Genomic DNA, 15,223 nt, shown 5'->3' with positions numbered 1-15,223 from the left:
TGACAGACAAAATAACTGCATTAACAAGCACACAAAAAACAGAGAGACCAACTTTTGCAGTACCCAAAGTAACCTGGTCACTATAAATCCACTATAAATCCACATGTGAGCAGCAGCACACACACATTCAAAACAGAAAAACAGCTATTTTGGTTAGCTTAGCTTGGCAAAACACTTGAAATATGGGGAAATAGTTAGCCTGGCTCCAATTAACAGTAAACAAAACGGCCTATCAGCAACCCTAAAGCTAACTAATTAATACGTTGTATCCATATTAGCCTTTGGAGAGTCAAGCTAGCTATTTTAACTCCATTTATTAGTTGTTGTGTTAAGCTAAGCTAACCGCCTGCTGGCTCCAACTGCACACCTGCTGTACATACATGAGAGTGGCATTGATCTTCTTATGTAACTCTGGGCAAAAAGGCAAAACTGTTCCTTTTTGGTTATAAGAAATAAACATGACCTCAATGTATTAAGCCATCTTTTGTCACAGAAAGAAGATAAAGTGTCTGGCATTATGAAGCCATTGCATAGAGAGGGATGGGAAGAGTATGGGAAGAGACTATTTAATGTGATGTTTCTGTAAGTTGTTAATAACCTGGGAATGTACATTTATGATTGATGTGTGACGTAGCTCACCTGTCGGTACCCAACCATTATCATGCGAACAAGAACAACATTGATGTCGGTTCCCAAAGATTCATCATGGTAGATTTCATCAACCTGAAAGAAAAGAGACATGTTCTGTCACTGACCTGAGGTGACCAATAACAATTAAGAGCCTGCAGACCATTTACAGGCCATTTTGGTTCATCGTTAGTTTTTGACATTTGTAAAAGGACTGAAGAAGAATTATGGGGGCAAATCAAAGGCATCAACTGGCATCAAAAGGTTGGAAATAAATAGTGTTGTCAAATATCTGTGGACGGATATTACCAAACTGCACACAGTGAGCCCATGTGGCTCGGATACTGTGTGTGCTTTATACCAGGCGTAATCAAAAGCACACAGAAGAACAAGTCACGCTCTTTGTAGTCTGTGCTGCATGGATGAATTAAGTCTTCATCAGAAACACAGTAAAAAAGATAACTGATTCACCTCTCTTTGGGAAGTCAGACTTTTTTTTATCATTGCTTAGTGGCAAGTAAAAACACACTTGATGCTTATAAGTTGCCTTTTCTAAACATTTAGTTTCTGAGGTAAAGCATCCATCATCAGCCTATCCAAACAAAGAAGATTTTGTTTCCCTCTCTTACTACAAAATGGGCATCATGATGACATAAATTAAGACATTGACAACCATCCAATAAAACCAGTGTTGTTATGTAGTGGCAAAGAAGCCTGACCCTGAAATGTGTCGACTGCTATTTGGCTTTTATAATAATGCTGTGGAATGTAATACTCAACCCAGGGCTAAGCTAGGATCCCATTCAAGTCTAATTTCCTTTTGAGTGTGTTTTCGCCAAATGTCGTCACTCATCCAGGGCCCTGTAAAGTCAATCAACTGCTTCGCTTTGCGGTTTATAAATAAAGTTAAGAGGAAAATAAAGAGTGAATTTATCTCTTTTCCAAAAATCAGTAAGTCATTTAGTTGGTTATGGATTGTAATTAACAAACCAGGCGATTCTTAGGGGGTAAACATGGAGTCATTTAGCTTCACAAAGCACCCACACATTTCTCAACTGAACTTCTTACTAAGAGGAAACACATGTTTACGACGGGCATTTTAAGGCACGTGGATCAACACTGCTTATGACACACTCATAAATAAAAATGATATGTTATGTTACAACCTCGAAAAATAGTTCATTCAAAATCTGTGTATAATTTATCATATTGTTCATCATGTGTGCAATATGCAGGGCCCAAGCACAAAATAAAGTGTAATTGCTCTCATCTTTAAGGACATACCAAACTTTTTTGATTTTTTTTTTTTCCTGGCCAACAGGAGATCAGCTATTTTTGATTTCATTTGATTTTCATTTTACACACATGCCTGAGGACTAAAGACTCTCAAAGCGTTTCTGCCATGTTGTGAATTAAACTGTTTTGCTTTCATTTCTCAATTGGGCTTCCGAGTGACACATAACCACTTTTAGCCTGTAATGCAATTTTGATGCTTTTGTTATGCCTGATAACATAACAGTACCGCCAGGTAGCTCAGTGGTTTACCGCAGCCGAGTAAGACGGTTTTCCAATCCCAAACTGGCAGAACATTTCAGGCAATGTCCACCCCTCTGTTTCCCCCTTTCAACTCCATCTCTAATAAAGGCCCTCTCTCGCCCAAAATAAGTGTAAAACATTAGCTGAAATATAGCAGCATGGAACATCAATTATTAATATCATAAGTTACACAATTGCTTTTCAAAATATCTTAACAAAAAATCTCAACAATTCTCTAGGGCTTTAATTACTTCCTACACCAGCTCTTCTTTGGATCTGCATCCTCCTACAAAAAGATATGTTAAAACATAACTTTCCCAGATGCTAGCCCCACTGAGAACTGTAATAGGCAATCATTTTAGTGAAACAAACTTTTTTTCTTATTGATGTAGTTGTTAAAAAAGTACACAGAGAGATTTGAGAACTAAAAAACAAAGGAACGAATCCCCCCCTGGAGCCCAAGACTCATCTTTGGAAGTATGTGCAAGTTTTAGTATGGCTTTATAAAATAGAAGAAAAACACCAAGCCTGTTTCCCCCGGTGCCTTGTGTCTCATCCATCTGTCCACTTCTGATCTTAACTTTTTACAACCAAAATCCTTCTGAGATCTCTGAGTCATGTCTTCCCTGTCAGTTTTAATGAGTCTTTCTTTTGGTTTGGTCCATGACAGTTATCTATCCATCTCCTTCTTAAGCAAGCTTTCCCTGGATACCACCATATCTCTTCAGAAACTGTTAAAAATATTATTATATCTTTCCGGTTTTCACCAACAGAGTTAGTCCCAACCTTATGAGAACAGCTCGTGGTTGTCACACTAGAATTATGTCACTGGGTTTAAAAGTAGGCTTTGATACCCTGAGGCCATTTTACTTAAGAGATGAAGTGTGCATAAATGGAACTGCCTAAAATTGATTTTCATTCATTTTATTCAAGATGGTTTGAAACTAAATGTTTTAATAAAGAATTTAAACCTAAATGTTTTAACAAAAAGTATGCCATCCTTATTTTAAAGACTCTGCGGCTTCTTATTTTCTTAAGAATACTGACAAAAGCTCTGGTATAAAAATAAGATTCTTGTCCCAATCCTGGATTCTACGATTCAGAAATATTTTTCTTATCAGAATGATGTGAACAAAAACAAAGTTGAGGAAATGGCCAGCACTAAGTAACAAAAAACTCTTTCTTTCTAAATAGCTCCTCTGCTTGTATACCCCAAAATGACTATAAAAGCGTCTAACGGCACCAAAAATGAATATTTAAAGTGGACCTATCATGCTATATTTGAATAATATATTGTAGGGCCATACCTATACAAAACATGTCTGCAAAGTTTTTTTTTCAAAATACCAAACAGATCATGCATTTTAGCCATGCCTCATTTCGCTCTATTTGCTCTTTTTTAGCCCTGTTTTTGCAATGGCTGAATCTGTGAGAAGTCTTCTTCGCTGCTTTTGTGGCAGACCACAGTGCCACCTACAGGCCTGGCATATGTACTAAAGCGTCTCCAGCGCTTTCGAACGGCAATGGCCGTGGCTGTCTCCTCCTGATAGGTGGAGAGTTGCCCATATAGGCGGAGCTCCCCGTTTCTGACGTCAGAGATATTTCAAATCTGTATCAGTCTGTATCAAATCTGTTGCAGCCCCGTTTTTAGAGATTTGGGTATGGAGGAAAAGAGAGAGGGTTGTGTTTTCTGACATTTGGTGAATTCCCTAACACACAAGGGACACATATTCATGTATAAAAGACGTACAAAAGTGCATTTCGCATGATAGGTCCCCTTTAATGTTGTGCAATGATAGTAAAAATAGACCGATCATGGATTTGTTGGTCTCACTCAGACATGCAGACATTGCAAAGGTTATTTTTCCTGTCAAAGCAGCAGTTTGAGTTTAATTTATTTTCTTTTTTACTGAAGTTTTATGTCAAAATCGTGCCTTGTATTGTGATAGCTAAAGCAACACCTAAATTCAGTTTTTGACTTGATTTGTATCTTAACTGCGAGGTTCTCCAGCCTCCAAACCCAGAGATGTAATCTTTCAGTCTTTTTTTGTATATTTGTCCTTGTGCATGCTCATTAAAATTCAGATATTGCACACTGAATAATAGAAAGCTACTTTTTGCTAATACACAAACAGGTATGTGCCACTTAGCTTTCTCCTCTTAAAAAGTATGACCATACAGAACAAATGTTCTGTCACTGAAGAAATGCTATCTTGGCTTAAGTCCAAATTTGCACTGGGACGCGGGGTTCCACCCAAGGCATTTAAGCAAATATTCCATTCACAGAAGCCCATTCAGGTCAATAAATGCTCTAAAGAACACTCAAATGACCCTAAATTCTCCCAGATTTGTTACAAGCTCAAATTCCTAGACTGGTATATACTGACCTATATACGCATGTTCGTGTTGGACCTGAAACACAGATGCCTTTGAAAAATGAGAACAGCATCAAATAATAGCATGATAAAAAGTTCCATGATAACTTTTGTAATTACTGAAATTGCATATTTTCCTTTTTTGGAGAGTCCCACCCATACTGGGATAATTACAAGGCCAGGAGGAGCACACAGAGGGCTGGGATCGGACTGTTGTGGTTGAAAATGAGAGTAGCAGCTGTGAGCTACAGGCGCTAGGTGTCCCTGGCTTGTGTACAGCATCACATCGACGTGGACAAAACCGGGTCCACGCTCAAACAACACAGCCATTGTGCGGCAGGCACCTCAGCAGTCACCTTGGCTTTGCGCAGACAGGATGTCCAGTAATCAATCCCTCAGGGAGAGTTTCTCCAGGTGGTACTACACATTCTGCAGCCACGGAGCAGGGATTCAGAGGGATTTGAGTGGGCAGAGCTCTTTCAGACACAGCAAGCTTGTGGCTTACGAGTGGAACTAAAGAGTGTTGACCCCTCGTTTGTTTAAAACTGCTCTTTTATTCCTGGAACTTTACTCTCCCTTAATAACACAATTTCATCCATAGGTCTTCCATGAACTGATCCTCCTTGCCAGATCTGAAGTGCTTATCAGAGAGCACTACACACCAAGGACTGATGACTACACTTTTGCAGCCACTTCACAATTATAATCAGTCAAGGTCATTCAAATTAGACATTTCTCCCTGCCAAAGACATTTGGTCATAGAATGTGTATATTATATCCCAATTAAATAAACACATAATTTCATTTCAGCAGCTTGGAACTCCTGGTGCTTGTTTCCATGACTGGCTCGCATACTCAACTTTCTAATTGGTCTAGTGCAGCTAATCAGACCACCATGCAGGGTCCAAATGGTAACTGTTACAGAGTGAAACCAGCACCCTGTGAAAATCTGACTTGAGGGATTTGGTCCCATTAAGCAGATTATGGTGGTAGGAGCTGGTGGAACCCGTAATGAATGAGCTGAGAATTATTTGTTCACCTCTCATCAGTAATCCATACACAGCCGGAGAGAGCAGTGTAGCAAGGTCTGATCTCAGACAGCTATAAGAGGAAAGAAAACCTCCATAGGTAGAAGATCACCAAAATAAGCAGCATTTTTACATCAAGAAGGGATATTTATAGAGCTGCAACAGTTTTGAGAACAGATTAATTGTGTCAGTCATTTTTTCTGCAGCTTTTCTTGCTTTATTTTATGTAAAAAGTGATTTACATATCTATGAAGTTTGGATTGAAAGGAACGTTTGGATGGTTAGTTGCTGGCCTGGATATTTCATGTTGGGAATAGGCATAAACAAAAACTCATTGGTGAGAGTTTGATCAGTATCTTATACAAACACCACAATAGACTTACTATATTCATGAGTGTGAGAACGTAATTCTGCACGTGCTCCTTGCCGTGGAAACGCACCACCGAGTCGTCCACGGCCAGCAGCACCTCGATGTTGTAGTCGTCTTTCTTCGCATGCCTCCTCTTTCGCTCGGACTCAGACAGTTTATGTTCGACGAGATCCAGAGCCACAGGAAGGTCTGCAATCCCGAAGTCTGTCACTGAAAAATATGAGCAGCACATAAACAAGTCAATGAACAGACTTTTGGAATCCAAGGCATTTGTGATACGTCTACTCTAACTTCAGCTTCTGTGGTGTGATTTATGTCCGTGATATAAAACAAACTTCTGTGTTTGAGTCTCAGGATGCGCAGGAGGAATCCTTTGGCATTATCTACAGGCCTGAGGACTTTATATTTTCTAAATCACTTGATCTCTAGTCAAAATACTCCCCTCAGACTCGTAAATCGTTGGCCTACAGAGTGATAAGTGTATTTCCTCAAAGCCCCACATTAAGCCTAACTATAATATGAGCATTCATAGCACCAATCCCAGCTGAGTCGCACCAATTCCAAACAACATTAATCCATGTCATAAAGCACTTCAGCTGTTTTTTCTGTCGTTGTGATATCCATGCACACAGTAAGCTGTCTGTAATGGCTGTGTGAGTTGAAACGCTCGTCAGAGAAACAAGGAAATGTGTGAACTTGGATTTCACAGATTCATGATGGGGCAGAAAGTGTGAGATGGCCAACATCTCTGGAGATTAAGTGTCAATAACATCAGATGGGAAAAGTAATAAGTGAGATGCAATGATCCACAGGTTCAACATATATTCGTCAATCTGAAAACTGTCTATTATGTGAGAAACACACCATAGGGGCTATAAATAGAATTTTCTTTGGAAGATATTCATTAAAAAAGCCACATCTCTGAAGCAATATTATGTAGAAATTCTCATTATGGATGGCCTCTTGGCAAACAATAATCAAACCGTTACATTCCTCGGTAACACTCTGAAATTGTATTCAAAATTTAAATAATGTGTCAACCCAGTGAACTTGGCTCATGAATCTTAAAGGCTTGTGATGTTGCTTGGAGCTATACATTATTATAATCTATAAGACATTTGTAGTTCAAGCCTGCCAGATGCAAATAGAGTCATGAAACATTATCTTATGCAAATATTTTCAGAAGCAATTTATTCAAAATAACTAAAAGGTGAACAGATACATGCAAATGAAAGAGCAACACATGTATACCAGTTGTAGAAGAGTTCAACAACTGAAAAACTGTTTTTTAAAAGCTTTAAACAAAATAATTATTTCCAGAGCAGTTAAGCTAAGTAATACCACACAATTTAGCATGGAGAGAGAAAAGTCAAATGAGAGCTCACTTGAGACATTGGCTTTTTAAGCAGGACAAGAATCTGACAAATAAAACATGTGTAAAAAAAGATTTCATAACAGTGTGAAATGCTACAAACAGCAGCCATCAATGCTTTCTTCCATTAATAACAGTGGGCAGAGATGGCTGGCGACTGAAAGTGCTTTGCGCAGGTACAGAAGCTGTCATGGAAAAGGTTAAAATGGCAGCAACTTTCTAGTAATGGTGGCTCGCTGGTCTTCCCACATGCCCTACCCCGGAACCTGCGGTCTTCAGACTCTGGCTCCCTGCCCCAACCTGTGAACCTTCGGGGATAGAGCCTTCAGTATGGCAGCCCCCACTCTCTGGAACGCTCTCCCTGCGGAGATCCACAACATCCCCACACTTGACGCCTTCAAAAGGGCCCTCAAGTCCCATCTGTCTGCCAAGGACTTTGGCCCCAAATCTATTTGTTGTTTTGTCTGTCTAAACTGTTCGTCTGAATGCCTTTTGTTTTTTTATGTTTGTTATGTTTGTTTATACTCCTGTTCTTCCTTGTAAGGCGACCTTGGATGTTATGAAAGGCGCTATAGAAATCCAAGTTATTATTATTATTATTATTATATGCAAATTCATACATTTATAGAATAATGCAGTCTATACATTTATAATGGAAAGCATTTCACGGGAGTGGTAAAAATAGAATTAGGTTTAGAAAAATGTGAAAGAGTGACTTGTTTAAAATTGAGCTCAAAGAGGAAAATGAAAAGACGCTGGGAGACTGAATGAATCAGTGAGTGAGACTTAACCTCCAGATGCTCAAGCTATTGTTGTACAAAGGAAGGAATAGAAAAGGAATTCATGATGGAATCGGGTTGGGTCTCTCTCATTGGCTCCCCTATCCTCCCCTGTCCCCACTACTACCACTGGAGCCCAGAATTCCTCACTTTACCAGCTGGTTTTAGGAGCACTACATCTGCCTAATAAATACAGAGAAGTCATAGGAGTTTAAAAGCTGCAGAGTTTAAGGACAGTCCCAAAAGTTGGCTTAAGTGACCAAATCAGTTTGCAACTTCCTGAAAATGCAAATAATGTGATCTTGCTTTTCTGATTAAAGTGCAATTGTACACGCTTTCATTTACTTAACTTCAGAAGATAAATAAATCAACAGACACCAGAATACCTTCTTTCTTTTCAATTTTCAATTTATTGTTGTCATTATAAGGGTTAGTGCTAAACTTTTGTGAGATTAACCATGTTTTTGTTAAAGCTAGTACTAATTGTTTGACCCTTTACCTGGTTGTTATGGTGATGGTTTTACCAATCGTTTGCCTGTTTATGAAACTAGCACACATGAAGCTAGCATATATTTTGAATTGGGTCCTTTACTTTGTGGGAAATTGTTAAAATTAGCATAATGTTTTGTGAGTTATGGCCATACATGTATGCTGTGAGGTCAGAGTGACCTTTGACCACCACATTCAAGGAATGTATCTAAGGGTTGATGTTTATGCCAAACTTGAAGAAAATGTCTTGCAGGTGTTATTTAGATACCGTGTTTACAAGAATTAGACACGGATGTCTGTACGGTCAGACAACCCAGAAAACATAATGCATCAAAAAAGGAAGGAAAAGTAAAGAAGCAAAGATAGTTTAAGTTTGGGTATCATTGCTACATTTCAAATACTTGATTTTCACTAAATTGGTTTGAGGATTATGCTAATAGAATGTTATATCATATGGAAATGAACTAAAACCAATGGCTGCCTGAATCAGCAGGTAAGAAACACATTCAAAGTTAGCTGTTATTGAATGGGCTAAACCACTGGGGCTTGAAATGCAGGTAAACCACTTAAAAGAATGGTGTTTTATTCTATTCTCCGGTGTGCAACCAAATCAACAGTGAGCCTCCGCTGTGCTTACACGTGTGCACCTACTCACACGTGCACACCCACATGCTCCCAGACAGTCAAATCACACACAGGCGCACACAGTGCTTTCTGTTTCCACTGACGTCAGGCCTTCCCCTCGCCTACCTTCATTGTGAAGGTCCTCCCTGCGAGGGCCCGTCTCCCGCTTGATGGCGGACCTGCGGTAAACCACATGGACCCGCCCCTTCACTTCCACGTCCTGTTGGCCTTTCTCGAGGGGCTCGATGAAAAACTCCCCATTATCAGTCCGGATCAGACCTGCCTGGAAAAAGAGGTTTTCAAATTAGTGCTCCCTTCTTTCTTCAAACGGACGGTAATTTCCCTGGAGCCAGTAATTACAGTGTGTCTGATCAATTCAAAGATTTTGAGAAGGGCTGGATATGGGCAATGACGCAGGTAGACACAATTTGGGGCCCTCCACCAACGAGACCTTTGCAAAGATTTTTCGAGTGTCACCATGATTTCACACTGCAACAGATGATGAGTGGCAATATCTCCATTCTGCTGTACATTCCCATCTGCTTTATGTTGTTTGTTTGTTCAAACAATTCAAAGCTCAGCTGGAGCTCCGACAACGCTGCATTCAAGTTTACAATTTATTTTAAGTGCTATCTTCCTCTCAACTGGCCTGATGTGCAATTTCTTACAACTCTTCTTTCAACCCCCCCAACAGACAGCAACCGTGGTCTTTCTGTTTCCATTCAAATGTAAGTATACAGCCAGGACAATGTACATAGGGTCCTTATTCAAAGCTCAAAATTCTTTTATAAGCACCGAATTATGGGTTGGGATAAAATAGTCATGCCTGCGTCTTCTGCGGTGGATTTCTCCCCGGCTGCTTGTTGAATGTCATTGATAAATGGCTGCTAAGGGAGAATACCCTGCTCTTTCATTCAGAGGGACAGCTGTCATGAGTTGACATTTACAGATGATTCACAAAAGGACAGTAGTTATGCTGTAATGGCACCACATGCTTTGACACTTTAAATCCCATGTGACAAAGGGATAAGAAAAAAGTGATTTCTTTGCAGGATGCTTTTTTTCATAAACTGCACTTTCCCTGTATCCTCCTTTACAGTATCTGATCAGTGATAAAGCTCTGTGTTAAGTGGCATGGTCAGAACACTTTAAGAGAAGGCAAACATTTGGATGCACTCCATAAAGTAAACATCCTCTTTGTTGTATACCTGTGACTGAACTGAAGATAAATATTGAAATGGATCATAGGGAAGTCATCATCCAGCTCTGCTTTGAACGTAAACACAACCTTTGAAGAGCCATACATATACACATGTAATTAAATCACATATTGTTCCAAAATAACCATTACGTCACATCATTACCTTTCTCTCACAGTTATTTCTGTCTATACAATGATCAAATTTGTTGACGTTGATTACCTCATCCGCTAGTTTGCAAGTCTCCTAATGGGTGACATTTCGCTGAGAATCACTTATTTTGAACACTGCCCCAAACCAAAAAAAAGAGATGGCAGCCATATATATTTTTAAATAGCAATGTATCAAATTGCAATGTGGAAGGGGTTGCTTATAGTAATGGACCTACGGAGAATTATCACCTGTATTAGCAGCACCAAACTGCAGCTTTCCAATATAAAAAATGTTGGCCGCTGGGAGGTGTGTTCATGTGTTTCAGGCGGTGGGAAATTCATGGTTCCTTCTGTCAATATGCCGCAGGCTCAGTACTTTATTTACTGATTGGCCGCATGCGTTCTATGGCCATAATTTGCTGCGAAAAGTATATCCGGGTATTTTGATTACCCAGATGTTGCAGTTTGTTGTGCTCAGAGTTAGCCGACACAGCTTTCCATAGACAATGCATGGCAGCCAGCCACACTGCTGTGATTTGCTGTTAAAGTTGGTTTAAAGTTATTGTTCAGCTTTCAGGCATGCAACATTACTCTTTAAGTTCACTAATACTGCTTACTCCGCCGCTTGTGTCGTATGCTGAAAATGCTTTTTAGTGTTTAGATCCCCTGTGCCTACCTGCTCATCACTAAACTAAATATTTAGCGAACATAGTCAAGCATATGGCAGCTGAGGACAAAAACAGGTAAGTGGACTTTCGCTCTTCAGGTGGCCAGAGACAGGACTCCACATGAATCATTCATAATGTTGCTCCTTAACATGTTGAATGTGTAAGTATCAGCTTTTGTGGACAGAAAAAGCTACAAGGTTTCATGATTGTACACCAAACTTGCTTACATAAGTGAGAATGCGAGTGGGATGCTAAAAGACGGCCTTCTTTGCAGTGTTGTTGAAATATCAGACATTCAACCAAGATGAGAGTTAACCAAAGGGTTTTGTTGTTTACCAAAAACAATCTTGGCTCATTTTTAAAACCTTTATGTGGATTTCATATCGGACAATTTTGTAAAAAGATTTTACTTCGATCCATTATGTGTCCTCATTTCGCCTTTGGGTCATGACAGGATAGAGACTGTCCCTGCTCAAATTGTGCAACAAAATATGTTAACATCCGTCCAGAGAACATTGTTCCCTCATGTTTCCTGCACACTATACCAAGAGCTTAGTCCAATAGAAAAATAAATAAATACAAAACATTTTAAAGTTACAGTTTATAATTGTTAATTAGGCAAGAGCACACATCCCAAGTGTGACCAAGGCAAGGCATAAACTCTGTTACATTCTCTAATGAACAAATAAGTAGCTGACGTATTTCTTCTCTCTGTTTCCAATGTTGTTTCCATTAAGCTTTATAAGTAAACTGTTCTTCCTGAGTACACTGTACAGTGCAGTTTATTTCATTTCACATATTCCTAAGAAAAAGATAAATCTATGCAGCCTATCATTATACTCATACAGCAGGCACACCAACAAGACGTTGGCAACACTGTGTGTATTTACAGCTGCAAAAAGAAATCTAAATACAGTGCAGTAAATAGAACATTGTGTCTAAAAAAAACACCCTTCAAAATCCTCGGCATGCTGTTGCTCGGTACTAACAACCCCAACGCTGTAAACTCTTTAAGTTTGGACATTTGACAGTGAGGGCAAAGAGGAGTGAAAGAATCTGTCCAGCCCCTGACCAGGAAATGCCAAGTAAGACATGCTCGAATACTTCCTCTGTGGTCTCTTATTTCAGCACAGGGTGGAAAGAGAAGCCGGGTCTGTGAGGGGAGAGAGCAGCAGCATCTGGAAGGGCCTACAGAGGAACCAAATGTAAACATGTGTACATTGCATGCTGAAGGCTGGGGTCTTAGAGGGTGTAGGTTTGCTGTCAGAAGTTACAAGGGGATGAAAAACTATTGGGTTTTCAGTTAATGTCTTTGTGGCTTCATTCCACTGGAAATTAAGATATGGAAAGGATTTGGAAATCTGAAAACTGGCCTCTTTTCTGAGTTTCTTATCACTCTAAACTATTCTTATATAAATAAGAATAGCATCTTTAGTTTTAAATAGAATATTCATCTTAAAACTTCGCAATTGGGGTATTTTCAGCCCTCAGCAGTGTTACAAACAGGTATTGATTTATAAAGACAACACAAGACAGGCAGCGTTAAGGGAAGGGCCTAGCACATAAAGAACAGTAACTCTGGATTCTGCTATTAGGGATATTCACAAGTCATTCAACCATTCAATCAGTTTAGCAAGCCTATGTGTAGCCTGGGAGGCGAAACCCAGGGAAGCAAAAGTAACCAAGGCAGCAGAAGGCATGTACATAAACATATCTGTATTTTTTGGGATGTAATGCAAGTTGATGGGTCATTAACACCGTACTTAGTCTTTGTCCGATTAGATCCTGCATCTACGCCTCACCGGTGCCTTGAGTCATAAATAACAAAAGTCAAAGCCGAAATCTCCCTTCACAGAACACGGAACTAATTAAAAAACATTTTTGGGATTCAGTGCTACCAATTAGCAGGTGCAAAACAGACCTCCTAATCACCCACCACAAAACATTTAATTTTCAGTTTCAGATTGCACACTGTGATGCACACATACAGAATGATTAGCTTTTCTAGGAAAAAAGAAGTGAAGCGATGCATAAGTCATCCGGTTGCTCCATGTGATGTCAGACACCTGGGATTATTAGAAGATTTGCAACTTTGGTGGAGAAAAAATGTCCCTAAAAGAAACTCGAGGCAGTGAAGCATCCTGCAATTTGACTGACAACGCACAAAAAGCAAATAAAGCTAACTCTCAAGCTCACCGGGGCACAAAATTGCACACATCAGTAAGATAATCTTTGAAGATGTAATTTCAGAGAGACTTCTTTCAGCTGTGCAAAATAGCAGTTGGGACACCTGCTCAGAGCAGCATGCACACTGAGGCAAGTAAAAAATGTTGCCGCTGTTAATGTGTCTATTTAAAAGAAATGTGTTGGCATGAATATGCTTACAGACAAAGCTTTGGTTTCAGATGAGCGAACACAGAGTAGTTGAAAAAAGAACATTTACAATGAATGTAAGTAAAACAAACCGGTACCACTTTACAATAAGACTACCCTTATAAAGGGTTTACGAATAGTTTGTAATTCATTTATTAATTAGGTTGTGAACACTTTATAAATCATTAATAAGCTTTTATAAGACATGAGGGGATAGGACCAGGGCAACTGTGACCCGGTTGCTTTGCCAAATAGACGAGCCCACATTTACTGTAGCTGCTAAGCCTATAGTGGCTACTTGGCGAGATCATCTCAGTGAGGAACAGATACCAAGGCATGGCTCGGCTGATGAAGAAGACGAATTAACGCTAGGTAGCCAATATAAAGGACTTAGCAGACAGATTAAATGTGGGCTTCTCTATTTGGGGCAAGCAACCGGTCAGCAGTTGCCCTGTTTATGCTCATGTCGTTATAAAAGCTTATTAACTGTTTATAAAGTGTTCCACAACCTAATTAATAACGATGAAATTACAAGCTATTGCCGTAACCCTTTATAAGCGGTAGGTCTTTATGTAAGTGGTAGCCGGTTTGTTTTTCAGCTTACATTCAATTAGAATGTTCTTTTTTTTCAACTACTCTGTGTTCGCTCATCTGAAACCAAAGCTTTGTCTGTAAGGATCATTGGCATGCCAACACATTCTTTTAAATACCGACACATTAACAGCAGCAACATTTTTACTTGCGGGCCTCAGTGTGCATGGCTGCTCTGAGGCAGGTGTCCACTGCTATTTTGCACAGCTGAAAGAAGTCTCTCTGAAATTCATGCTTCAAGATACTTTACCTGCGATAGTGTGGCAATTTTGTGCCCCGGTGAGCTTCGACGAGTTAGCCTTTATTTGGCTTTTTTGTGCGTGTCAGTCAAATTGCACGGAGCTTCACTGGCCTCGAGTTTCTTTTGAGGGACATTTTTTCCCACCAAATAGACTGCAAATCTTCTAATAATCCCAGTGTGCTGACATCACATGGAGGCAACGCGGAGACTTATGCTCGGCTTCACTTCTTTTTTCCTAGAAAGAGCTATCAATTCTGTATGTGTGCATCACAGTGTGGCAAGCTGAAAACTGAAAATTAAATGTTTTGTGGTGGTGATTAGGAGGTCTGGTTGCAAGCCTTCTAATGGTAGCACTGAATCCCAAAATGTTTCTTCTAATTCAGGGTGTTCGCGTGTTCTGGAAGGGAGATTTCGCTTTTGACTTTTGTTATTTAATGACTCAAGGCACCGGTGAGGCGTAGATGCAGGATCTAATCGACAAAGACTAAAGTACTGGTGTCTAATGACGCATGCAAGCTTGCAATTACAAGTCCCAAAAAATACAGATATGCTTTTACCTGTACATTGCCTTCTGCTGCTATGGTTTACTTGCTTGCCCTGTTTCGGCCTCCCAGGGCTACACGATAGGTCTTGCTAAACCTGAATTGAACGCAGCTCAGGTGAAGATGACTTGTGAAATATCCCTAATTAGCAGAATCCAGAGTCTACTGTTCTTTATCGCTAGCCTCGCCCGGGGGACACCCGAGGCGCCTCCCTTAACGCTGCCTGTCTTGTTGTTGATGCTGTTATAGAATCAGAT

At 39.8% G+C, this 15,223-nt stretch overlaps 1 protein-coding gene across 2 annotated transcripts in view; it reads right to left on the bottom strand.

Annotated features, from left to right (window-relative positions):
• adamts14 (ADAM metallopeptidase with thrombospondin type 1 motif, 14) overlaps nucleotides 1-15,223 on the bottom strand; it is a 45,587-nt gene that overhangs the window by 21,195 nt on the left and 9,169 nt on the right. For both annotated transcript variants that reach the window (XM_010780888.1, XM_010780889.1), the window contains exons 3-5: nucleotides 9,327-9,483; nucleotides 5,950-6,146; nucleotides 640-723 (exon numbers count right to left, since the gene is read on the bottom strand). In XM_010780888.1, the coding sequence (XP_010779190.1) occupies nucleotides 640-723; nucleotides 5,950-6,146; nucleotides 9,327-9,483 (438 nt within the window). The remainder of the gene's footprint in view (nucleotides 1-639; nucleotides 724-5,949; nucleotides 6,147-9,326; nucleotides 9,484-15,223) is intronic.

This window comes from Notothenia coriiceps, unplaced genomic scaffold (assembly GCF_000735185.1).
Source record: "Notothenia coriiceps isolate Sejong01 unplaced genomic scaffold, NC01 NC01_scaffold00022213, whole genome shotgun sequence".
Classification (NCBI taxonomy): domain Eukaryota; kingdom Metazoa; phylum Chordata; class Actinopteri; order Perciformes; family Nototheniidae; genus Notothenia; species Notothenia coriiceps.
The sequence above is the reverse complement of the archived record's forward strand: the minus strand, read 5'-3'. Positions and strand labels throughout refer to the sequence as shown.